This window comes from Esox lucius, chromosome 14 (genome assembly GCF_011004845.1).
Source record: "Esox lucius isolate fEsoLuc1 chromosome 14, fEsoLuc1.pri, whole genome shotgun sequence".
Classification (NCBI taxonomy): Eukaryota; Metazoa; Chordata; class Actinopteri; order Esociformes; family Esocidae; genus Esox; species Esox lucius.
In genome coordinates, this window is record NC_047582.1 from 27,628,952 (window position 1) to 27,654,311 (window position 25,360).

General features: G+C 43.6%; 1 protein-coding gene across 3 annotated transcripts in view; it reads left to right on the plus strand.

Moving 5' to 3' along the window:
• The window catches only part of si:dkey-34e4.1 (carboxyl-terminal PDZ ligand of neuronal nitric oxide synthase protein), a 60,747-nt gene extending 51,996 nt beyond the window's left edge, over positions 1-8,751 (plus strand). For 2 of the 3 annotated variants that reach the window (XM_020053746.2, XM_020053745.2), the window contains exon 11: positions 6,773-8,751. In XM_020053746.2, coding sequence (XP_019909305.1) covers positions 6,773-7,358 — 586 coding nt within the window. In that variant the 3' untranslated portion in view covers positions 7,359-8,751. Of the gene's footprint in view, positions 1-2,736; positions 2,945-6,772 lie in introns of all 3 variants that reach the window. The other variant, XR_828362.3, reaches the window with a different exon arrangement.
• Positions 8,752-25,360: the final 16,609 nt, after the last annotated feature.

Here is a 25,360-nt window from a genome sequence, read left to right on the forward strand (position 1 = left end):
TATCACCCCAGTCTGAAATCAACTACGTCAGTTTTATTTAGACTGTAACTGCGATAGAGACGTTTCAGTAGCTCCGATATAAAATAGTTTGGTTTTATTAACACTGAATTAAACCAGAGCTGTTACCGTAACTCCGAAATATAGTAGAGCTGTTTCACTAGCTCTAAAATAAACTACAGCCGTTTAACTCGCTCTGAACTGTACTGGATCTGTTTCACTAGCGCTGAAATATTCTGTTGTATGGTGTTTTCTCTGAGGGCAGGTGCAGAAGTTTTTTGCTAAATAGTCTATGAAATGGTTGGAGAATACTTGCGGGGGTGTGATGCCAGGTTGTAAATTCCTTCAGGTTGACATTGTAAAAAGGCATGTTGGTTACTATGTTGTGAAATGATGGTTGTATTGCTGCCTGAGGCCAAGTTTTTTTTCTGAGGTGAATGGAAAGACAGCTGGCACTCCTTATCCTCAGTGCCGTCTGTCTGTCATTCACACACAAGCTTTCTCCCTACCTCCCTCACTCACTCGTTTTCACTCACTCATCTCTCTCTCATCCCTGTCCCCCTCTGTCTATCTGTGTCCCAGTTTGACCCACCTCCATTTCTATTGGACTACTCTAATGGACTATCAGAGCTCCTCCCCATTCAGTCCCGCCCCTCTCTCGCACTCTTCCACTCTCTCTCTTACTGAGCTGTGTGCTGTTTCCAGGAGCCTGTTCCCGAGAGCCACCTTGTCAACCCCTCTGGCCAGCTAATAACGTTCTGACAACGCTGGTCAGAGTTGTGTCAGTGGGTACTGCAGTGTGTAATGTCCCACTGTGTGCGTGGTGGCTGTCCGCCCCCCATCCCTCTGCATGTACTAAACTCCCGTCCCGTAGGCCCCCCAGGCAAGCACAGCTTTATTAAGCTGTACATTTTGTCAGACAATGATCAAATGTTGCGGATTATCCAGCCCTTAATGGCTTTTCTATTGATCTCTTTCTTTATAAATTCTGTGTCTTTCCTGTGTCTGGGAGAAAGTGGTGTTTGGTGAGGGAGTCTAGGGTGTTTTGGTTGTAGGAGATTGAGTGAAATCAAGGTCTTTAAGTTATTTTGTTGAGTGGTGGACCATTTGTTTTGTAGGCTATTGATTGGGGGGGGGGGGGGGGGGACAGTAGCCTGAAAGGACTCAGCCAGCACATTGGGTTGAGTGTGTTGTATGTGCTGTATGGTTACACGTTCAATCGGAAACATCAGTGTTGTGCCATTGCTTTGGTCTCTTTTCCTGTTGTATTATTGTGTGACATGTTGTTCGGAAGCCTGTCAGAGGTGTTAAAGTGTAACATGTAGGGGTGCACTGATCCAATTCAGGTATCTGACGTTTGTCCAATACTGGCTAAAAATACAGGATCAGGTATCGGCGACGGCAAGTCTACGTAATGAGCCGATGCCACAAAATAGATTGTCCTAACATTGTGCCGTAAACACGTAAGTTGTTGATAACGGGCAAACTGGAGACGTGTGTTATACTTAGTGAACTCAACAACAACCACAATGACTGAAACCTGGAGTTAATTAACACTTGAAACAGCCTCAAGTTAAACTGGTAATAAAACGCCAAGTAAGCTAGCTAAGGTAGTGGACGCTGGCTAACCTAGCGGGCGCTGGACAGGGTTGCCAGATCTCTCTTAATCTTGACTGTTAATTGCCCAGTCACCTGTGGACTTCACAAATAAACGCCTGAATGCAATTTTTTTAAATTCAACTATCTGTAAATTGACCCGCCAAGCCCATTTTTGCCTGCACACTGTCATGAAAAATAGCCCATCTGGCTTAGGTTTGCCGACGCTAGCTTAGGTTTGCCGACGCTGGCTTAGGTTTGCCGACGCTGGCTTAGGTTTGCCGACGCTGGCTTAGGTTTGCCGACGCTGGCTTAGGTTTGCCGACGCTGGCTTAGGTTTGCCGACGCTGGCTTAGGTTTGCCGACGCTAGCTTAGGTTTGCCGACGCCAAGTCGCTGACACCAAGCTAATTGAGAACATAACACTAATTTCTAATCCCAGAATCCATTCAGATTCACAGCTAAATAGCAAGCCTACCTGCTTGGTGCTGTACAGTTTTTCCTTTTTATACATTGATCTTTAATTGATTAACCAGATTGATTAGTTCCACTTTGATCAAGATGAGATTGGATGACAATTTTTGTCATGTGCCTGGTTTTCAGTGCCGTTATTTGTTTGTCCAATATGTTTCCATTTTACATGTCAATAGAATCTACCCAAATGCCTTACTCTACCTTGTTAAAATTGTGTAAGTTCCATTTAAAATCTTAAATATGTAGTTGTTAATCGAACTGGAAACTAAGAAGTTGTATGACATACAATCGTTATGTGCAAGAATTATGGCAATCATAGCACATCAGCAAAATGAAAATAGCAGTATTGGATCGGTCCTCCGTTCAGTAGTCTGAATCGGTATTGACAATGAAGAAGTGGGATTGGTGCATCCCTAGTAATATATTGTCTCTGAAGCTTGTCAGGGATGTTTCATTGTAATGTGTTATCTCTGAAGCCTGTTGGGGGTGTTACACCGTAACATGTTGTCTCAGGAGCTTGGCAAGGGAAGGGACTAGATGTGGGTTTTCCAACCTGTGGTTATATGATAACACTGCATGTAGAAAGGCCTCCATGAATCTAGTTCAGCCAGCATTGAGCAGGGAAGTGCACCCCTCCACTTGTCTGATGGGTTTCCTTTCTTTGACACAGGTGTGAGGACCCCGTCTTGCTCATCCTCGTCCTAATCTAACACACCACCCACGCTGCTCTCCCTCCCCCAAACTAACACACCCTGCTCCTCATGTGATACACCGGCCTGTCTCTCCATGGCAGCCTGTTGATAGCGGCCACACCCAGCCAGCTCCTCCCTCTCCTCCTTTAGTCCTCTCCTCCCCTCCTCTCCACTCTGCTCTTCTCTGTGAGTATACAGTCTTTCCGTCCTGACATTTGCTGCGCACGTTTAATCCACAGTGTGCTTGCTGCGCCGTGTGGGGGACAGACATCCATGGCCACTCATTACTGCTATGTTGACATACACTGTAGTATGTGTCAAGTCACTATCATGATTGCATATCCATTGTCAAAGGCTCACCTAATGGCATGTAACAACATCTAAATAACTGTGGGGGTGGGGGTGTGGGTGTGTGAGGTCTTACTGAACAAATTTGGACCAAATGTCCCAATGAGTATAGTAAAACCAGATGAAATTGACCTAATTGGGACCTTTTGCCGGTCCCCGTGAGGCGAAAGTCAATTTCCGGTTTAGGGTCAAACTTAAATTGATTTTATAGTTAGAATTGGGGTTTCTTTAAGGTCCAGGCGTTGTTGGTTAAGGTTAGGGTTAAGGTTAGGCATTACATCTAGGTAAAGTTTAGGCATAAATGTTACTTTATTGAGGTTAAGGTTAGGGTTAGGTTTGGGGTTAAGTTTAGGGCAAGGGAGCATGCAATTTCTATTTTCTGGTCCCCATGAGGGTAGCTGTACGTGTGTGTGTGTGTGTGTGTGTGTGTGTGTGTGTGTGTGTGTGTGTGTGTGTGTGTGTGTGTGTGTGTGTGTGTGTGTGTGTGTGTGTGTGTGTGTGTGTGTGTGTGTGTGTGTGTGTGTGTGTGTGTGTGTGTGTGTGTGTGTGTGTGTGTGTGTGTGTGTGTGTGTGTGTGTGTGTGTGTGTGTGTGTGTGTGTGTGTGTGTGTGTGTGTGGTGTGTGTGTGTGGTGAGAAATATGGTTGGGAGAATTGCTTGCGGAGATGGAGGAGGTTCTTGATTGGGTAACAGACAGTATACCTCTGTGTTATTTCTGTAGAAACGTTGGGATGGTGATAAGGTCAGACGTCTGAGAGTGTCTGTGTGGTGTGTGTGTGTGTGTGTGTGTGGGGGGTTCCGCCTAACACGAAGTGAAATGTTTTCATTGCTGTCATAGTGAGTTCTTTAGCAATGAAATTACAACTGCCAGCCATAACAGCTGGCCAAACACACACACACGCGCGCGCACGCCTTTCCCCCACCTCCTTGACTCTGTTGTGCATTTCCATCCACTACAGGGAGTCTGTGTTCATCTGTAGAACAGGTATTCACCATAAGCAGCCTCCCACACAGCTCAGCCACCTCAGCCTGTACCCCCATAGAGCTCCCTAAACACTATTCGACCATCTCCACCAAAACCCTTTGGGCTCAGGCCATAAGGAGAGCACTAACATGGGTTTGGCTTGGGAAATAGGCATCCTTCTCTCTGTATGTGTGTCCCTGGGGTGTGCCACTTTTCTCGGGCTGCATATCAGGGGAGAGGTGGTGCTTCATCAGCTACTGGGCTGCCAGCCAGACTCATGGAGACTTTACCATCCTAACGTTATGGATGTCACTTTTCTTAAATCACTCTGTGTGCGTCCAGCCGTGGAGGCGGACAGAGAGGGAGACCGACAGAAGTAGAGAGGAAGATGGGGGTAGAGGTGGATATAATGGCGGAGGGGGAGAAATGTAAAGGGAGTTTGAGCCAGCAAAGGAGAAAGTGATAAGTATGTTACCATAGTGGCAATACAACATAAGAAACCGAAAGCAGAGGGACAGACAGGGATTGGTCGTCATGGTCTAGACCAGACCTGATTGGTCGTAGTTGTTTTTGCTAACCAATGTAAGCAAAAAATAAAACCGCCTCGTTAGCGTAAAATATATATGCTACAAGCTATACAGAGGGAGGCACCGAGGAGGGAGGATACAGAGAAAGAGGAGCCCCTGAGAGGGAGGTGAGTGGCAGGCCCTGACAGCAAACAGGATAGGAGTGCTGAGTCAAACATATGGAAATTACACAGACCGACTAGGGAGCAGCTAGCTAGAGATACAAGCACTCTGCCACACAAACACACACTGTAAAGCACTTCGCTGTTACTCCCCTGTGTGTCTCGTGTGCACACGTCACACAACTAGAACCAGGCTACGCATATAGATCTATGGCAAAAAACGAACAAACATTGCAACTGACAATCACACAACTAGAACCAGACTCCACAACTCAATATAAATGATCCTTTATGGCTCGGTTGGTGGAGAACGGCGCCTAGACCACCAAGGGTCGCACGTTTGATTCCAGCTGGGGCCAACAATATGTAAAACATATGCACACACGACTGCATTTTATGCTAAATAGAATCTAATATTCTATTATAAAGACATGGTGTAAGATCCAGCTGGTGCCACTTTTTTTCTTTTTCTTTCCTCCATTTAGCAGATAAGGCCATGCTTCATCACAGTGACTGCTGAGCAGGTTCAGAGAGTCCACGATGGTGTCCTGTGTTTTCCAAAGCAAATCTCAACAAGCCGTACTGCCTCTTATCACACTGCTTGCTTAACCAGGGAGAATTTGCTGGTACATAATCAGCTTAGAGGAGAGTGTACAATCCGGCCAGCAACCATGGTTGAGCCTGCAGGTGGCCGACTTACAACAAGGTGTCACTAGAGTGTAATGAGACAAGGCAGCCCTGTCGGTCATCTTACCCACCAATCCTGGAAGGTGCCACACCTTTATGCGGAATCCCTGGTCATTGTCGGTGTATCTAGACCCGGATTAGTTCCAAACACTGTTTCGTTAGGCGTGTTCATCCCGTGAAGTCTGATTGTGTTAACCTTGCAAATTGACCCTTCCATGCACACCATGAATCACTCTGTTGACCCCCACCCAAATGTACCCTTCCATGAATCACTCTGTTGACCCCCACCCAAATTGACCCTTCCATGCACACCATGAATCACTCTGTTGACCCCCACCCAAATTGACCCTTCCATGCACACCATGAATCACTCTGTTGACCCCCACCCAAATTGACCCTTCCGTGCACACCATGAATCACTCTGTTGACCCCCACCCAAATTGACCCTTCCGTGCACACCATGAATCACTCTGTTGACCCCCACCTGGGTCTTCCAGGTGACAGTGTTGACAGGTTGGTTTAGCCATGAATCATAGCAGACATCGTCAAGCACGTGTGTGCGTGCTTGTGTGTGCGTGCTTGATCCACCATGGGTTTTCGGTGATCTTAACAGAGAGACTGCAATGCAGCTATTTATAGTGTGTGTGTGTGTGTGTGTGTTTGGTGTTATCGACCAAGGAGGGGAAAGCCTGCAGCTCCCACCCATTATTCCTCCCCATACCCCTCCCTCTCTCTCTTCCCCATTTTTCTAACTCTATCCCCCTCCCCATCTACTTTCTCACCCTCCCCACAAGAGAGCTGTGGGACCGAGATAAGTACCAAGGCTGTTCTCTCCACACACACACACTTCCCACCAGGCTGTGGATCACCTCACAATGCATTGGGTTTAAAGAATGGGAGCTTTGGAAATGTAAATGGCAAGGCTTATTTCCCCCACTCTTTTCAATGTTTCTCCCTGTTATAGAGAACACTTTAACACTCACTTATAGATCCCTTCTGCCCAACATGAATATGGATATTAACTACGGTTGCACTGAGGGTAGTGGCTCTGTATTGTTACTCAAGGTGTCTGTTTTAGGTCATTTTAGTATTTTTTTTTTTTAACTACATGAGGAATAGTGTAATTTCATCTTCATTACATGTGGAATAGTGTCACTGCATCTTCATTACATGTGGAAGAGTGTGATTTCATCTTCATTACATGTGGAATAGAGTCACTGCATCTTCACTACATTTGGAAGAGTGTGATTTAATTTTCACTAAATATGGAATAGTGATTTCATGTGTGCCTTTCAAAATAAATCAAACTCTCTTTTTTTAATTTGCAGGTTTAAACAGATCATTCCTAAATTGGACCCACCTCCTCCATTCTTCAATCGTAAGAGAGCCAGCAGAACCCTCTCTCCGGGGTCAGAGTTCAACCCACTGACCATGCCCCTGACCACACCTACAGATGGGAGAAACTGCATTCCTAACGCTGGTCCTAGCTGGAGCGAGAGCTTGTCATTCCCGGACATCACTCCTTGCTCCCTCTCTTCCGAAACCCCTGGAGAATTCCACTCGCTCAGCAACGGAGAAACAGAAAGTGGATCTTGTGGCTCAGCCAGCGAGGATTCGGGCGTTCGCTCTGAAACTAAATCGCAGCTCTCACCTCAACATGACGAGGACGACCCGTTCGGGGACAGGGGGACATTCCTGACAGCCTCGAGCAGTTGTGGCAGCCCTCTAGAGGGCATGAGGGGGGGAACCGGTTCTCCGTCCTGTGGCACCCCCACACCTGGCGTGCACACTGACGGCTACGAGCACACGCTGCCCTTCTCGCCCGTCAATGACACGTGTCTGCACATCAGTTTTTCCGAGGACGAGCTACCGGACAGCAGCCCTGAAGACTCAGGCGTTCCCCAGAGGAGCTAGGGCCAGCCCCATGTATAATTTAACACAGCAGCTCCCAAAACTACAAGGGAATGTTTGGGGGGGAGGAACATATTTGGTAGTTAATCAAGTCACCTCTTGTACCCAGAAAATACAGTTGTATTAAAGAGTCGTCTCAGTTTTCTTCCAATGGACGTCTCTTTAATGGTTTAAGTTCCAAACTGTTATATTATTACCCCATTTTTGGTAGATACGATCTGCTTAGAGCAGAGTGGAAAGATACAGGCAGTAAATCACAGAAGATGATACACAATGAATGCCTGATCTTCCTTGAAGCATTTACTTCTTTTAGACTGACATATAATTACAAATCAGATTCAAACTATTTTTTCAAGGACTGTCATAACTCTAGTTACACGGTGGTGTCATTAGTAAAAAAAAAAAAATCTAAACCAGGTCACAGGCCAAAAATGTTTATTTTTTACCTCTGCGCCTGGAAAGCGACACTCATGCTGCAACCGACACAACGCAAACGTTTTGTGAAAGTGTCTTTCGAATGCAATAATGTTGGCACTTCCGCTCATTTACTCTGAAATGTGGAGCACTGTGGATTTCCTGTGATTCCATCCACTGAAGGAACAAGCAGGCATCACGTGCCCTGAACATACATGCATCCAGCAAAAAGGCAAATAATGTGGTAAATATTTGGCGCACCCAACTGTAATATGGTCAGAATGTAGTACTTTTCTAGAAGGGATAATGATTTGCTTTGTTATTAGTAAATAAGTAGGGGATTATAAAATAAGTAACAATTATATAGCTGAAGTCTTGCACTGTTCATGTAGCCTGTTAACATGCTTTTGATGTTTTCCAATTACATTCAACTGATTGAAATCATGTGTTGGACACATTTTCAACATCCCACAAATGTTACTATACTTGTGTACTGATGGTTGTGAGAACAGCAGCCCTCTCTCAGGACCCCAGACTGTGAAGAGTTATGAAGGAAGGAACCAATAAGTGATAGAAAAGAGAGCGGAAATGAAAGAAGTCGTACTGAAGCTGTGTGCGTTTCAACACAGTTAGGGGGGAAGGTTGACTATGTGTATGTTCTGGAATGTTCTACACCACGCCTAAAGTCTTTGGACCACACACATGTAGTAACACAGCGCTGTGTGCACACTGTAATAGAAGAAATTAGCTCAAAATTGGTATTTAACATTTTGTTTGTCTGGGTTATTTCAATGTTAACAGTTGGTTGGATTGTAGTTTCAAGGAACATAAACAGCTCTTAGCTGAACATCTGGCCTGCGGTAAATCCTACCAGATTGTTTGAAAATTGATTGGTGTTATTACATGAATGAAGAGCCATGAAAGGTTCTAACGAAAACCCTAAATGTCAGCCGATTTTCAGGGATGTTAAGCTTTGAAAAGACCCACAGAGAGAAATGATTATTGGGAATCAGGGAAAGGCCTCAGGAGGCTTGCTGATCGATATGTTAATTTTTTTCTGTTTGTTTTCTTTTCTCCCTCTCTCTCTCTGAAGTCCTGGTTGTGGGTCTCTTACTGTAAATGAAGTGGGTCTTCTGAGTGTTTATTAGTTGGATTGAAGGATGAGGGGGCGTGTAAAGAAAGGAAAAAAAAGTAGAGGAAAATTGCTTTTCATCTGCTCATGACAGGGTTGTGTCTGTGATTCTCTGTAAACAAAATCTTACAAAGAGAAACATGTTGATTGCCACATTTCCATAACTGTACTAACTGTGCTATCAGGATGATGGCCACATCAGAACAAAAATAATTCTGGTTAGGTCATAGAACACTCGTTATATGGAACTCATGAGATGCATTGAGCTGAATCTCTAGTATGAACTCTATAGGTGGGCTTATTCCAGACGGCAGGTTGAGGTGATGAAAAGGGGGATTAAAGAGAGAGGTGATTTGTTAACGTGATGCAGGTGTCAACTGTTGATTGACAAAAAGAGTTAAAGGACTGAGAGAGGTCTGGCTTTTCTTCACAGCACTTTTGGAGAGACATACCCAGCAATAATATGCCTATGTGTGAATAAAAGACTAGTTGAACACAAATGCATTTATTGTGCTTTTTCTTAAGGAATTTGTTGGTTTTTCTTCTGACTTTACAGAGGTCTCCCTAGAATAGTGAATGTCTGCTAACATAGAAGCAGTCTTTTGGGAAGCAGGCAGTTTGGAGAAGGAACAGGGCAAGTAGACAACACAGCGGGTATTAGACAGTTTTAGTGTGATGTGTGACATTCATGTATAATGTATAGTGGCAAATCTAGATAAACCGCTGTATTTTAGACAGGATAGTACAAACACGGCCTTGTCCCCCAGACAGCTTAAATCAAAATAATTAACCTGTCATTTTGTATGCCATATTGCCCACAGGCCGTTTCGCAGGAATTGTCCTCGTCATGAATTCAAATTTTTTGATGGGCCTACCTCGAGAAAAAGAGATCCTTAACAGCCAGTGGAATAAATAACTAACATTTGGGCGAGGGAGGGGGCATTTTGCCAACTGTTGAGATATATTTGAAATGTATCCACATTTCTGGAGGCTTCAGGGTCTTCACCACCAATCAGCAGGTCTATGTTGCCGTCTGTATGGAGGAACAGTTGTATCTGCGCTATAACCATGGTATTCACAGACGGCACAGAGGGCATCAAGAAACCCAACCGTCAGTCGATGAATACGTTCCAGTGCGTGTGCTCTATGGAACAAGCACTCAGACTGAGGTTTTGTATTTAGCTCCGGGCTTCGCTCAAACAAGTCTCCTTCCAGGCTCTTTTTAAGGAAGCAAGACCGTGGACTTGGTATTGGGTAATGACTCGTAGCATCTTTCAGTCCATAGGACTACAACACTGTCACACGGTCGTTAGACACAGCAGCTCTGTTCCCTCTCTCACCCCCTGTCTCCCTCCTACAGTCTTCCTCTCTCTTACCCCCCCCCTCTCATATCTCCCGCTGTTACTAACTTACTCCCTCTCTTTCTCTGTCTTCTCCCCTTCTTTCTCTCCCAAGTCTTTCGATGTATTCTCTGGTCGTCTGACAGTTTGGGGAGAGGCTTCAACAAATCAACAGCCTGTCTCTTGCTCTTGGTCTGCAGTGTGGAGACCATGGAGGAGTGATTCTTTGGATTTGAATTGACGTGTTCTGCATAGCAAGCTGGTGTGTTTTCTATCATGTAATCCAATACAATTCAATCTCTCTTTTACCCCTTTTGTATAGTTTACAAAATCCCACAAATATAACATGCCTGCATTTCTGTGTCATAGTTCTGAAATGGTTAGGGGTAACGACTTTGTACATCAACCTTCAACCTAACTGGTGCATGCTATGTGAAGAATTGTCACATACATTGTTACTGCTATTCAAAATGTCATAATTGGAGGAGAATTATGCATTTTTGCTCACAGATATAACACAAAAAGCTGCGGAATCCCAGATGGACTGGTTATTAAGGTTTCCGAGTACACTGTATAAACCTATACTGGGAACAACACATCTCCAAGAAGTATTTCTTTTCACTTTACACTCTCAACTCTGTTTCCCTCTCACTCTCCATAATCACTCCCTTCAACCCTTTGTCTGAGGTGTCTCTGAAGGTTAATCGTTATTTCTCCTTTCCGCGTTCCCAGGCTGGGTCGGCCTCCGCTGAGTGTTTCCCCCCTGCTGGGTGGCGGTGTCAGGGAGGCAGCTGGGATTGACGGGGCTAATCTTTAGATGGCAGGCGGCTATTTAATCCCCTCAGCAGGGCAGAACAAGAGGGTTTTTACATGACAATATATTTATTCACTGTGTCAAAGAATACTCAGGGCAATATTATTATTTTTTTATATCAGGTAGCACACACTACTTTCTTGGCCCCCCGTCTGAGTATCACAGTGTGAGGAAACGCAAGTTATAGTGTGGGCTACGTAAGTCTATAATTCCTTGGATTGGATGAAAAATAATACATATGAAGTTTGAGGAATGACTGCTGACAAGAACAGACAGAGTGGGAATGGCTGAAAGACCCGTTCATTCTACCAGCTCACCTCAGCGCCTCCTCCTGTGAGCTTTGTGTAATTAAATATACTTTATATTAATTAATCACATTATTTTAGTCTGCCGCACACAAGATCCAACCAGCTTGTAACCTTTGCTTTTTACTCAACCCTTCCGATCGGAGAGGCTTGCCGGAGCTGATGCTGGGCTCTGAGGTAGATTTTCAGAACCATATTGTCATACTAAAACTGTTTTCAAAGGCATTCAGTTCTTTTCACATTCAGCATTCAGTTCTTTTCTTGCTGAACACAGAGCATCACCTGTCAAAGAGAATGTTTCTTATCACCCTGCAATGCTCCCGTGGATAAGGGGGGTCAGGGTATCGAATACCTGGCGTCGAATACCTGGCGTCGACCACCTGACCGAACGTCTGTCTGTCTGTCCATCACCAATGTCTCTCTCTATCGGTTGCCTGCATGTGAAACTAGTTGATGTTCATCTTTTTACATTTACTGCATTCTGTTGATATAATAACTCTCTGGTTAAGTTATGATTATATTTATTTTCTCCCTGTCTGGAAAGCAGAAACTCTCATCGTTCATCCCTTTTCTGTCCAATAAAGAAAATACTGAAAAGATTTCCTAAAAGAAAAAAACTGAGCTCTGAATAATGAACTGTCAGAGGTGTTCAGACAGACTGGAGGATGTAGTGGTGCCCCCGTGTGTGTGTGTGTGTGTCTGTGTGTGTAAAGAGAGAAATCCCCTTCAACATTATCAATAATGCAGGATGTCTCCCGAACCGAGGAGAACTCCCTCAGTCTGTTTAATACCTTCTCAATCTGAGACACTTGGATCTGTACAAAACGTTATTAGCTTACTTTGGCTCCGTTCAATACTGCCACACCAAGAGCTTGAGACCACAGTCAGAGCCTTCCTCATTACGGACAGTGAACCATCAATAGTGTTTACCCTACGGACCAGGCTAAGCTGCTGTGATCACAGAGGTGCTCTGGCATGAAGAAGCATCACTACCCATCAGAGACCCACAGATCTCATTGGAGATAGAGGTCACCAGAGGTCAATCCATACTTTGTCTCATCAAAATACCTACCAGAGGATTCATTAAAATATTTTTACCATTGCCTTAAATTGAATGTAGGCAGTCACAGACGGTGAGTTCTAGAAATATTTGGACACAAACAATTTTCATAATTTTGGCTCTGTACAACACCACAACAGATTTGAAATGATACAACCGAGGTGCAATTAAAGTGCAGACTTTCAGCTTTAATTCAAGGGGTTGAACAAAAATACTTTGTTGAGAATCCTTTGCAGGTAATGACTGCTTGAAGTCTGGAACGCTGGACATCACCTAACGTTGGGTTTCCTCTTTTTGTGATGCTCTGCCAGGCTTTTACTGCTGCTGTCTTCAGTTGTTGTTTGTTCATGGGTTTTATGACTCCACTGTGGTTTACAGATGATGTGGTATGCTTCAGATCATGAGCCATTCCAAGCCTTCTCCATACTTTTTTCTTCCCATCATTCTGGTACAGGTTGATCTTAGTTTCATCTGTCCAAAGAATGCTATTCCAGAACTGGGCTGGAATTTTTTGATGTTTTTTGGCAAAGCCAAATCTGGCCTTTCTATTCATGAGGCCTATGAATGGTTTGCACCTTGTGGTGAACCCTCTGTATTTGCTCTTGAGAAGTCTTCTCTTCATGGTAGACTTGTAAAGTGTCCTAAAGAATGTTCTTCACTTGGCTGGATGTTGAAGGGTTTTTTCTTTACCATGGAAGGATCCTATAATCATCACCATTGTTGTCTTCCGTGGACTTCTAGGCCTTTTTGTGTTGCAGAGCTCACCAGTGTTTTCTTTTTTTTTCAGAATGTACCAAAGTGATTGGGCCACTCCTAATGTTCCTGCTTTCTCTCTGATGGATGTTTTTGAATCACTTGAATATATTTTGGTAAACAGATAACTAAACATGTTACAATGTCCGATTATTTCCAGACTTTAACTGTACGTGTTTCCCCAAAGCAGCCTTCCTCTCACTGTCATGGCTTTATTAGGAATAGCAAACCGGACAGCCAGGAGGTTTGGATCATGTGCTGTGTTATGACAAGAATGTTACACAGGGTTCTTCTCAACTGGCACCCCATTCACTATACAACACACTTCAGTTGACCCACAGGGCTGTGGTCGGAGGAAGCACACAGTGTTCTGTGGGGAATGTAAGGGTGTGATTTGGGGAGCACATGTAACACAGATGGTGCTGGAAATGGCAGCGGAGGAGGAGCATAACGACTGACAGCAACCAATATCCAACTGGAGCTTGTGGTTCGATAAATTAAGGAAATGGTTTCGCCCAGTATGATCTAATGAAAGATTAGTGAGAGCTTGTCCCCTTTCATTCTTCAGAGAATCTGGCGCCGTGAGAAACATCTGTTACTTTTCCACTGATGCCATTGATGGTTTTCATTGAGAGAGGCCCACTTTTCTCCCTCGTCCCTTTTTTCTTAACCTTTTCGTGTGCCTTTTTCTGTTAGCGTTTGGTTTATAACACAGTTTGTTGTCGAAGCACACAGTATTTTGCATGGTTCTTCTACGGTTTCTAGTGCTTCGCCCAGTGTTCTAATTGATTGATTATGGACTCCTCCCCCTTGGCTGGTCTCCTTGGAGACAGGAGTTGTCTAATTGACTTCACAAGCACCCAGAACACTGAGCAGGGATCTCATCTCCAGGCTGGGACTGTGGCTGGCAGCTCCACCGCCGTGCTGCCTACGCCGCATGCCATTGCCGTCATTAGGGCCGACGTCACGCCGCCACGGTTGACGCAAGGAGGCAGGGGGTGGGGGGGGGGTGGGTGTCAGATGTGACAACAGGGGTCGAACTTCTGATCCAAATCGATCCTTCCCCTGGGGATGTTTTCGGCCATTAGCACAGCCTCTGCGGCAGTAGCCGGCAACAGGACAGTCCCTTCATATGAGCCCGGCCTTGGGCTTGTTCTGGTGTTGAACTGGAGAGTGGGGCCGGTCTGGACCAGGCCCGGGGACCATAATGTGCCCATCTGTACTGTTGTAAATGGACCGTGCAGCTCTGCGCGATAACAGGCTGACATGGCCAATTAATCACTCGCTCAGTCCTCCAAAGAAAACGTGGCTAGCTTGTTGAAGCCACAGGGCCGTTCTGCACTCTAGAGCTTCTGGGAGGTGTGGAGCCTGCCTCAGGATTATGAAGATTACTCCGAAGATGGTGTTGTGAGTACATTACTGTGACTTGAACGGTAAGAATGACCACAGGGTGGCGCTGTTTGACACCCCCTACTGTACTTAGTTGAATGAATTATGGTGTGGCACGGCAACTGAGAAATGGAAACCTTGTTTTGATTTTATCGTGTGTAGGGTTGTGTAAACGTAGTTTTGTAGAAAGCAAAATATCCCAAAGTGCTCTCATGAATGGGATAATTGATGGGTTGGTGTAGTGAAACTAGGAAATATAGAATTACAGAATATTGTTTTGGGCAGTGTTTTCTGAAGCATGGTTTAAAACTACTTAAGTTCCTGCAGCCCTGGTCTCCATTGTGTTCTCTACAATATATACATATACTTTTGTTATTCCATGTTATAGATGAGTTTTGGGAGTAAAAGGTCAGGGGTCAGTTGTGTCTCTGTGCGGTCCGAGTCTTTAAGCCACACACACACACACAACGGTACTCCACTGTTTCATGGCAGGCTCTTAGCTTAAGCACAAAAAATATATTTTTTACCACCCTTTGATCTTGACTGAAGAATTGTCCTGAAATATGGGAATTAATCGGAGGGAGGGAGAGAATGTTCCACTTATCTTTATTTTTACATAAACTTTAACTATAGCTCCAATATCTAAATCAGCCTCTCTCTCAAGCTTAGACAAAGATAATCCTCTCCATGTCAGACTCTATAACAGAACATCAAGAAGGAGAGGTTTGAGAACCACCGATCTGGATTGATACATACTGTATACTGGAATTATAACTGCACCTGCTGTGCATAGAGTTAACAAGTCCAACTTTGCATTTGTCCGAATCAATTGTTATTAGACAAATGCCGCCAATAGAACACCCCAGAATGCTAATGGGTGTTCTTCCAGAGCAACAAAACACTGTCCCCCATCCTAGTCCTCAGACCTCAACACCAGGGGGCATAAAGTACTAAATGCAGGGGGCCAGTGACCCACAATTTGGAGAAAAAAAAATTCACTTCCTTTGGATGTTAGCTTTTTGTCATATTTAGAGTTTTAGATTAAGCTGACAAACAAAAATGACTTCTATTCATCTTCACCAAGATTGTCAATTGTTCAGGAGAGCCAGGGCCAGTTCCAAGCATAAGCGACATAAGCAAATAGGCAATGCTACCAATATTTTACTAAATCCACTGGTTGTTAAGAGGATAATGTTACCAATAACTAATGAATACCAATGAATGCAAATAGAAATAAAGCTACCAATAATTTAACAATTCCACTGGATGGTATGGCTAATCGGCTAATGTTACCAGTATGAAATAACGCTACTAAATGCTAATAGGCTAATGTGACCAGTATGAAAATAACACTACTGAATGCTAAAAGGCTAATGTTACCAGTCACACCTATTTAGAAAGCAAAAAAATGTGCGTTCTCTGTGGATTTCAGACTTTTGTTGGCATTTATTGCAATGCATTAATATTCAAGCATTGTGTTTTTTGTTAGCATGTGGTGCTATGCCTCAAAATGTTTACAACATTGTTTTGTATTAACATTAGTCATAGCTACTAGCAATGTTGAGTTTTTCCCCATGGCTATTTGCTTTGTATTCGCATGCATTCTACTGCTATGGTAGTCGGTGCTCTTTAAGCATTTTCCTAGGATACATTTGAGTACTGCATTGTCATGCAGTTCATGGCTGGATGATTTCAGCCATGCCATGTCAAAGTGTGTGTAGTGATGAGTGCAGCATCGCAGTTAAAGCCTAAAAAGATGAGTTCTCTGTCTACCTCGCTATCTTATCAGAAGTAGGTCAATATGTAGGGGATCGAGTGCTATGCTGAACAAAATTAAGGGAACAAGTAATCATCACAGTATAACAAGTCAACGATACTTCAGAGATATCAATCTGTCCAGTCAGGAAGAATAAGCGGTTGTGAATAAATGTCACCTGTTTTGGTGCAAATGCAAGTGACAACAGGTGCACTGAAGAGGCAACAGCAGGACAACCCCCATAAAGGGAATGGTTTTGCAAGTGGCGGCCACAGACAGTTGCTCTCTCCTTATCCTTCCTTACTGATTCTTCTCTAGTTTTGCATTTTGCTAGTGTCCTTACTGGTGTCACTACTGGTAGCATGAGGTGGTACCTACAGCCCATTCAGGGCTCCACATGCTAGCCAACGGTACCCTGACTGCTGTTAGGTACTGGGATGAAATCCTCAGACTCATCATCAGACCTTACAATGGTGCAGCGGGCCCTGGGTTCCTCCTGGTGTAGGCAGTTCCTGGATGACGGAGGCATTGATGCCACTGACGGCCCCTCACATTCCTCAGATGTGAATCCAATTGAGAACCTCTGGGACGTAATGTATCGGTGCATCCAACGCCGCCAAGTAGCGCCACAGACTGTCCAGGAGCTCACTGATGCCCTGATCCAGGTCCGGGAGGAGATCCCCCAGGACACCCTCCTCCGTCTCATCAGGAGCATGTCCAGACGTTGTCGGGAGTGCAGACAGGCACGTGGGGTCATACACACTACTGAGTCACATTATGAGTTGCCACGATGAAATTCACACAAGTTGGAACATCCTGTGATGTCAACTGTTTACTTAGATTTTCGGTGTGAAACTGAATCCAGTCGTCAGGTGGTTGGTGATTTTGGTTTCAATTGACCGTTGCTACGTCTTTGTTCTTGACGAATTACAGTTCCGTCAGATCAATGAATGTTGCAGTGTCATGCAATCTTGATCTTCAAAAGGTAATATACAGCAACTTGATTCCTGTTTTATAGTGAGTAACAGGTTTCCAGTGTTTAGCTGTATCCAATGTCCTCGCTACAACAGGAAGAGATAGCTGTCATCTTCTATTAGAGCTGTCATCTTCTATTCTGTTCTCCACTGTCAATGGTGTGTCTGCCTGACTGTGCATCTGTGTGTGTGCGCCTTGTGCGTCTTTATATGTCAGTGCCATCCAAAATTTTCTACTGTACTGTCTCCTGTACACTGCACTACATAGATCACTATGAAATCAGAAAGTAGGAGAAGACTCAAATAATCTGTTGTTCCTGAGATAAGGGCATGTCTTAAAGGGGACACAATCCCAGTGCAGCGCAGTACATTTGACCAGAAGTGCTGCTTGTGTGGATGTAATTGTCTTGGCTGTGGTTTTCTCTAACGTGTGGCTAAATTGCAGAGCACTAGATCGTCGCCATGGGGATCGGCTCTAAGACTATAATCAGAGCACTATGTTTAGAGACGCAGGCATAATGGCTTTTGTTTGTTTGTGTTTTTGTGTCTGTTTGTTTGTGTTTGTTTGTTTGTGTGTCTGTGTTTGTGTGTGCGTGTGTGTCTTTTTATGTGTGAGTACATGTATGTACATATAGTATGTGTGTGTAAATAAGCAAAAAATCCAGAGTCCCTTAACAGGGATTACTGGGAAACCAGTCCCTTTGCATAAGAGTATCTGGTAAATGACTAAAATGGAAAATGAGTTTATTCAAAGATCTCAGAATTTTGCTACCATTCTCTGGAATCAGTTGTATTATTATTTCAGACATATGTTTTGTTTATGTTTTTGCTAAACTAGTTATTCTTAAAGTGTGTTATAATTTTAAATGCACTTTCTGATGACTGAAGATGAGAGGTTACATACTATCACATTTCATAACGCTTTTAAAGCGTTAAGCAAGCAAGCAAGTTTGTTTATATAGCACAATTCATACATCGAAGCAATTCAATGTGCTTTACAAACAAGAATATATGAAAGTGCAATAACATAAAAACAAATACTCAAATGAAAACATCAAAACAAATAAATACATCATAATAATAAAAAATAAAATAAGAAAACATATGAAGAGTAGTAGGAAGCTATAAGGCTGAATAGTGTGGTTAAGTGCCCAGTCATAGGCACGTGAAAAGTGAAGTGTTTTGAACATGGATTTAAAGAGGGGCACGTCTAAGATCTTCTGGTAGTTTATTCCAGTTTTGTAAAGCATAAGTGCTAAACACAGCTTCTCCGTGTTTAGTTTGGACTCTGGCCTCTACTAGCTGACCTGTGTTCATGGATCTAAGAGCCCTGCTTGGTTTATATTCTTCAAACATATCAGAAATGTATGCGGGTCCTAATGTTAAGCACACTTCAGATCGTTAATTCAGCCAGTAAATAGTTTGGGCATCCTTGTGTAGAACATTATATTGTTATGGGACATTGCCAGCCGGAGTCATGATTCCTGGGTGTACTCAGGTACACCCCCCCCCCCCAAGTTTCCAGCTGTGTTATAATGGATGTCTTTAATAGTGTGGATATCTCGGGAGTCATAGCGCTCTGTGAACTTCACCATTACTTTGATTAATCAGATTAAAGAATGACAAATGGATCAGAGTCTCATGGTATATACTGCAAAAACAGCTGCTATCCCCTCCTGACTGACTGACTAACACAGACACACACACACACATGCGCACACGCGCACGCACGCACGCGCCCAGCTGGGAGTACACAAAGAACGCATTTTACCTGTGGTGAACTACGGAGGGCAGACTGCATGTGGAGAATTACATTCATATTGTATTTATTATATTTATTTAAACCTCTGGTCGTATTTTCAAACCTTCATTTCAATCTGTGGTTGAGACATTGTTACAGCAGTACAGTGCGTTCCTCTGCCTCCAACAAAAACGATGCCCTGTTTGAGATATCATTCAGAGCTACATAAGCATATTCACGCACCCCCAGAACTCTATTATATCTCGATAACCCTGTCCCAACATTGCCCCGTGACACTGATAAGCCTCAGTGCTCCAATCCACTACAATCACTAGCTAATCAGGCTACTGCAACTCAAACACATTACAATGACTCCGCGTCAACCTTTTCATGACCTTGAAGTTATTTGAAGCAGAATTTCTCTATTCCTCTCTCTTTCTATTCATTTCTCCTGTATTTTTCACACACACACACACACACACTTCCCTGTTGTCTGAGTTATATTACAGACTAATAGCAACAGACAGATGTGACACTAAAAGAGAACATGACAATTTAATCGTTTTTTTTACACTAATCAACTGTCAGGGGCAAACACATGCGCGCACACACATGCACACAGACACACACACAAACGTTAAACCTAGCCAAACAATCAGATTGTTACTAATCCTAATCCAATATTACTAGCCAAAACATATGCCTAAACCTAACCCCGAAACGTAACCATAATATTATCTAACAAGGTTTTTGGTGCTCTTCTCCAGATCTCAGTGATGCTTGGCCACGCCCTGGCATGTGATTGTAACACACAGAGGACAGGACCTATGAAAATCACAGACTACGTAAGACCGCACCTCTAGTGCCGTTTCTATTGCTGCTTAGTGAGAGGTGTCATTTGACAGTGACCACCGACAGGGCCACGGCGCTTCATACAACTACATCCAAAAACAACTTCCCCCGAAATTCTTATTCAATAACCAGCAGGGGGAATAAATCGTAAGGAAAATAGGATAGTTTGTTACTTTGGTTTTCCGATTTACCATGGATGGTGTGCCAACCTCCCATTCCCTCTGAGAGACGGGGGCTCAGCTGCTAGCTTGGCTGAATCGTTTCCATAGACAGATCACTGAGAGCACTGGAGAATGAACCACCTGCAGCAGCAGTAAAACACAAAATAAAAAGATCTCCCAGTCGGTCCTGGTCCTCTTCATGCAGCGGCTGTGATTTGTCTGTTCTGTACCTGAATGTCGTTCGCCACTAACAGCACCAACACGACGGTTACGCCGGGTGCGTACGTGGTGGATGACATCGAGACAGGAGGTTCCGTCGTTCATTAAATTCTTTGTTGTGATACCGACCTCTGGTTGATTTACCTTAGTCAATGTGTTCCAAATGGGAACGGGGAACGCTTTGCTTTGCTTTCTCCAAATGGCTCTGCATTCCCAGAGAGATTACTCCATCTGAGTGGTGCCCTGGTCAGGTTGGCACGCGCACGCGATATGTCTACCGCAGGGCATGTTGACGTCGTGTGACGTAGCCACCATTGAGCGTGACATTAGCCATAACAGGGGGATGGACGCCAGCAGAATGAAGAACAGAAAGTCTGAGCCACTGGGAAAAGGCTTTTTCTCTCATGACTGGCTGCAAATTGGACAGCCGTTTGTGCTTAACTACTTCACTCACCGCACATACAGTACACACAAGCATGCCGGCAGGAATATGGTAAAAAAACACACAGAAATGCAGCCATAAGCATGAGGCAGCAAGCTAGGCACTTCCACACACACAAAACAATTGACTTGACAGCAGAAATATCAGTAGAAAAGGTAACGGATGAAATCACCGTTGAAAAGGTAACGGATGAAATCACCGTTGAAAAGGTAACGGATGAAATCACTGTTGAAAAGGTAACAGATGAAATCACAGTTGAAAAGGTAATGGATAAAATCACAGTTGAAAAGGTAATGGATAAAATCACAGTTGAAAAGGTAATGGATAAAATGACAGTTGTTGGTCTCCCTGCGTCGGTCCACATTGTCTCCTGCTCCTCTTCTGTCTCCTGCTCCCTTTACACTCAAGTTTCCCCATTTCTCTCTCTCTCTCTCTCTCTCTCTCTCTTCAAAACCCTCTTTCTTGGTTTCTTTTTTCCATTCTCTCCCTCCAATCTCTTTGGACTTCCCAGCCAAAACATCCATTGACATTTAGGTGTCAATCAAAGTGTCCTTTTTTGAGTCAGTTCCTGCAGACAGCCAGACTCTTTATATACTGTTTGTATTTCTCGGTTGTTTGTTCTGTGGTGGCGTGACATTATACATCCCATTCCCCATGGGCGACAACACGTTGAGTGTTAATGCTATCTGTGCAAGGCGTGAACACGTTCTGTGGGCCCGCCCAGTCATTTTGTGCTGACGTGTGAAAATTGCCATTTTTTTCAGTCATCCTTTGGTCGTAGTAATTCTGTCACGCTTCGATCGAGCCTGCCACTCTGCAAGAATGACACATGGTTCAATTGTGTGTGTGTGTGTCTTACTATGTTTTACTATCCTGGCAGGGACTGACAATTCCCAGAAACATGGTAAAGGTGACCTTGTGTAGACATGTTGCCTGTCCCCAGGAACTAAAAAGCTCTTTTCCTGCTTCCTCCCTGTGTGTGATAGAATGAACGTGAAAACATAAAAGATCCTCTCTTAAGACATTTGTTGTTGTGAGCTGGGTTTATTTGAGGATCCAACCTAGCCTAGAGCCATTCAAGGGCTAGGGGCGGGAAAAGCAGCAACAGGTCAAGGTCATCAAGGCATGAACACTGTCTGCTTTGTGGGTGTGCATGCGTGTGTTACTTTCAGTAAGGTCAAGTACATTATGATTAGCCCTACAACCTCAATCAGTATCCATTAAATGAACAGGATCCAATGCAAATAATCCCTGGTGTGAACAGTCCACAATCAGATATCACTTCATCAGTGTGTGTGTGTGTGTGTGTGAGAGAGAGTGTGAAGGTGTGTTTAACTATCAGTAAGGTCAAGCAAGTTGGGATTAGCCCTACAAACTCAATCTGTTTCCCTGAAATGAACAGTGTGCAATGCAAATGAGCCCCAGTGAGAACAGCCTGCAATCAGATATAACTTAATCTGTCTGTGTGTGTTTAACTTTCAGTAAGGTCACGTACATTGTGATTAGCCCTACAAATTCAATCCATTTCCCTGAAATGGACAGTGTGCAATGCAAATGAGCCCCAGTGAGAACAGCCTGCAGTCAGAAATCACTTTGTGTGTGTGTGAGTGTGTGTGTGTGTGTGTTTGTGATCCATGTCTGTGTACATTTGGTCTGATGTCCTCACAAAAATAGAAAAACCTGAAAATTCCCACGTTTTTGGCAGGTCCACTTATAATTGGACGTAGTGTTAGAATTGGATTCATTCTTAGGGTTTGGGCTAGGTATTAAGGCTATGTTTAGTTTAGGCATAGAAGTTAGAGGTTAAGGTTAGGGTTAGGGCTATAGAATAGGGAACATATGCATATCTGGGTCAAGGTTAGGTCTCAAGGTTAGGTCCAAGGACAAAAAGATAAACGTGTGTGTGGATGTGTGTCCGAAATCTCTGTTTTCAAATGTATTAGCTGCCAAACTAATGACTATGCTTTTAATTCCAAAACACATAGCATCATTTCCTGTATCAAAAGCCAATCAGTGACTTATAAGAAATGTCTTTACCCGATGTCTCATGATCTGGCAGACCACTGAGTCTGATCTTTGTTAACGTAGACTGACGTTCTTGTTGCTCATTGCATTTGAGTTCAGAAAGTCCCAGTATCTCTCCCTCTGTCTGGTTGAAGTTGGTGTGATTAGTTTCTCATGACAACTTAACAATGTTGGGTGTGGTTCACAACCACGTAAAGAAAGAGGAACAACAGAGCAAGTAAGCAAGTAAGCAAATGACAGACAGAAAAGGTTAAACACTTGAGCAGATTGAGCACAAGCACAGAGGGAACGCAAACTAATCCTTTAACCAAATGCATGTGTTATGACACGCGGAGAGTGTTTTATAAACGGACATAGTCGGAAATATCCAAAATGGCTCATCATAACATGCATATAGATATTCTGTGTCTTTCACTCCATCAAATGTTTGAGGCTTACGGTTTACGGCCTAGATGGTGATTAATGATAAGGGCCGATGGAAAACGTGTTATCGGGGTGGGATTTAACCTGTATTTTTTCTAAGCTTTATTCAGACAGATTAGAAACAGATAGTAGGCAAGATGGTAAAGACAGTTAAACCACTGACTTCAGGGACGGTGGTAAGATGATACCATTAAAATAAGATTCAACTTCATTTTCCTTGCAACTGTAGACACCAGCCATGTCATCATAGTGAAACAATGTAGAACGTTAAGATGGACCCAAAAAGAAATTATTGGATCTTTCACCAGCACAATAATCCAATACGGTTCTTCCAGAGCCACAAACAACAGTCCCCCACCTGGACCTCAACGCCAGGGGGCACATGGTGCTAAATGCAGGGGGCCAGTAACCGTGACCCATATTTAAAAAAAAAGATATTTGTTTCTTGATTATGATTTCTTTGAACAGTTTCACTTCCATATAATGTTTGCTTTTTGTCATATTTAGAATTTTTGATTAAGCTGAGAAACAACAATGACTTCTGTTCATCTTCACTAAGATTGTCAATTATTCCGGAACGCCAGGGCCAATTCCAAGAATAAGTGACATAAGCAGTTGGCTAGGACCCCCGACCGCTGGGGGCCTCCGACCGTCAGAGGAGAGGGGGCCCCAAATTACATTTTGCTTAGGGCCCCCAAAAGGCTAGAGCCGGCACTGAGTAGAGCACTGTATATAGGTATAGATTAGATTGATGGGTATGTAGATAATAGATAGATGTATTTTCTATCACTTGTGAAGGTTTCCAGTAATGTATTTTGAGTTTTGTAAAGTGTCAGACCACAGGAAGTCTAACTGCTTCCATGGCGACAAATCCAAATAAACGAAATAAACAAGGACACTCTCCTGCCTCCACCCAACAAACAAAAACCACATTGAGAACTATTTTGTACTTAGTGAACCACATGTAAAAGAAAAAAATAAATATAAAACCAGAAGAGGAAAGATAATTGCTAATAATCATATTGTGAATTAATCATGCAACAATCATCTAACGATGAAGCGGAGTGAAGAATATGTTAGCATTGTCATGAATGCTGATTGAAGTTAAATAGGAAGCTACCTCATTGATTCAGCTGGAGCTTTGATCAATGTCTATCTATACAGTCAGGAGTGAGAGGACTCTTGTTGCTGGCCATGTCACTTTTAAGGGCTGAAATTGTTTGCATCCCTGTACTTTAAATTAAGGTTAAAATGTTCCTTTTGTGGTGAGATCGCTGTTAATGCAATGTTAGATGACAGAAAATATGACATAAAAGACTATTAACAGAATGTAAATAGCAGCAAAATATTTCTATTGCTTAAAATTAGAGCAGCACAATGTTTTGCAGAATTGTATTATATTGTGGGATTACTTTTGTGGTCCCTATTTTAAGAAGTTATGTATTGATATCATTAACCTGCCTATGAACCTGTGCAACTTGCACTGTTCACACCCATTAAGAAAGACTGGTAGAATGGCTGGTGACTACCACGTTATTTCTGTCTGAATTGAGGCTTTGTTTTAAATGGGGAAATATTGCTTCTGCGCACAGCTTCCCTGAAGCAAATACAATACTACCTATGTGGACCTATTGACTAAAATAGAAAAGTGGATGTACTTTCCCATAGTTCCCCAGTCACAGAAGCCCAGGCCTTGAGTAAAAATCAAGCTCACTGGAAAATCTCCATGGGAATACATTTTCAGTTACGTGAAAGTGCCCCTTAACCATCGTTTCCGAGTCACAGAATAAGCCTAGACCAGGACGTACAATCAAACCTAATGGACAGTTTTAGTCCTGAATCAGGTTTAATCTGTGTATAGGAAACTACCTCATAGTGTTTATGTCCTGCCCTAACGAATGATTAATTGTTCAGTTCCTTTTCCTCCTGAACAATGCTCTATGAACACCAAATGGCAAAGAGGGCAGAAGAGAAGAGGATAGTGGGAGGGGGAATAATTGAGGAATGGAGGATAGAAGGTAAAGAGGTAAAGAGAAGTGCAGGAATTGACTCTTATTTTCTGTGTGCCACTGACGGGCGGATGACGCTGACGGGCGGATGACGCTGACGGGCGGATGACGCTGATGGGCGGATGATGTTGACGGGCGGATGACGTTGCCGGGCGGATGACGCATGTCATTACGGCCAACGGCTGTTCAATATCTG